The sequence below is a fragment of the Buceros rhinoceros genome, unplaced genomic scaffold (assembly GCF_000710305.1).
Source record: "Buceros rhinoceros silvestris isolate BGI_N320 unplaced genomic scaffold, ASM71030v1 scaffold22193, whole genome shotgun sequence".
In the NCBI taxonomy this organism is placed as follows: Eukaryota; Metazoa; Chordata; class Aves; order Bucerotiformes; family Bucerotidae; genus Buceros; species Buceros rhinoceros.
Genome location: NW_010402577.1, coordinates 3,281 through 4,085, shown reverse-complemented (window position 1 = coordinate 4,085; position 805 = coordinate 3,281). Strand labels below are relative to the sequence as shown.

The 805-nt window shown below is 56.4% G+C and overlaps 1 protein-coding gene across 1 annotated transcript in view; it reads left to right on the top strand.

The window, feature by feature from the left end:
- Positions 1-198, top strand: part of FOXP4 (forkhead box P4) — a gene marked incomplete at its 3' end in the record, with an annotated part of 34,111 nt that extends 33,913 nt beyond the window's left edge. Inside the window, exon 12 of the mRNA XM_010132678.1 lies at positions 97-198. Within this exon, the coding sequence (XP_010130980.1) occupies positions 97-198 (102 nt within the window). The remainder of the gene's footprint in view (positions 1-96) is intronic.
- Positions 199-805: the final 607 nt, after the last annotated feature.

Below are 805 nucleotides of genomic sequence, written 5' to 3'. Positions count from 1 at the left end.
CTCCATTTCTGCCCCTTGTTCCTCACCACGGGACAAGTGTTGATCCCTGCTGGGGCTATTTCGAGTGATGCTCTTGTCCCCTCTCTGGTTTCCCAGGCCATCCTGGAGACCCCCGACAGGCAGCTAACGTTGAACGAAATCTATAACTGGTTCACGCGGATGTTTGCCTACTTTCGGAGGAACACGGCGACCTGGAAGGTAAGAGCAGCCCTGCTCAACGCCATGGGGCTCCCTCATGCCATCCAGGGCTCCCCCCATCCCACCCGGGGCTGCCTGTTGCAGGGGATGATCCAGCTTATATGGGGACCAGCTCATTGCAGAGCTCTGAGATGATGCAGCAGATGATTTTGTGGATAAATCCTACCTTTTTCCCCCACAAAATCCATCCCTGGTCTCCGGGACACATCATCCATGCAGTAGGGTACAGCGTTGTGGAAACCACCCGGGGCTGCCTGTTGCAGGGGATGCTCCAGCTTATATGGGGACCAGCTCATTGCAGAGCTCTGAGATGATGCAGCAGATGATTTTGTGGATAAATCCTACCTTTTTCCCCCACAAAATCCATCCCTGGTCTCCGGGACACATCATCCATGCAGTAGGGTACAGCGTTGTGGAAACCCGGGGCTTTCTGCAGAGCTGGGGCTGGAGCGGAGCCGGGAGAAGGGCAGAGGAAAAGAGCGAGACACTCAAAATAGCAAATGAGGTTAATGATAACCCGGGGGCAGGTGGCACGCTGTGAGCTACGGGGACACGAGTGCTGGTCCGTGGGCATGGAGGGAGAGCAGCGGTGGCTGGAGGGACCGTC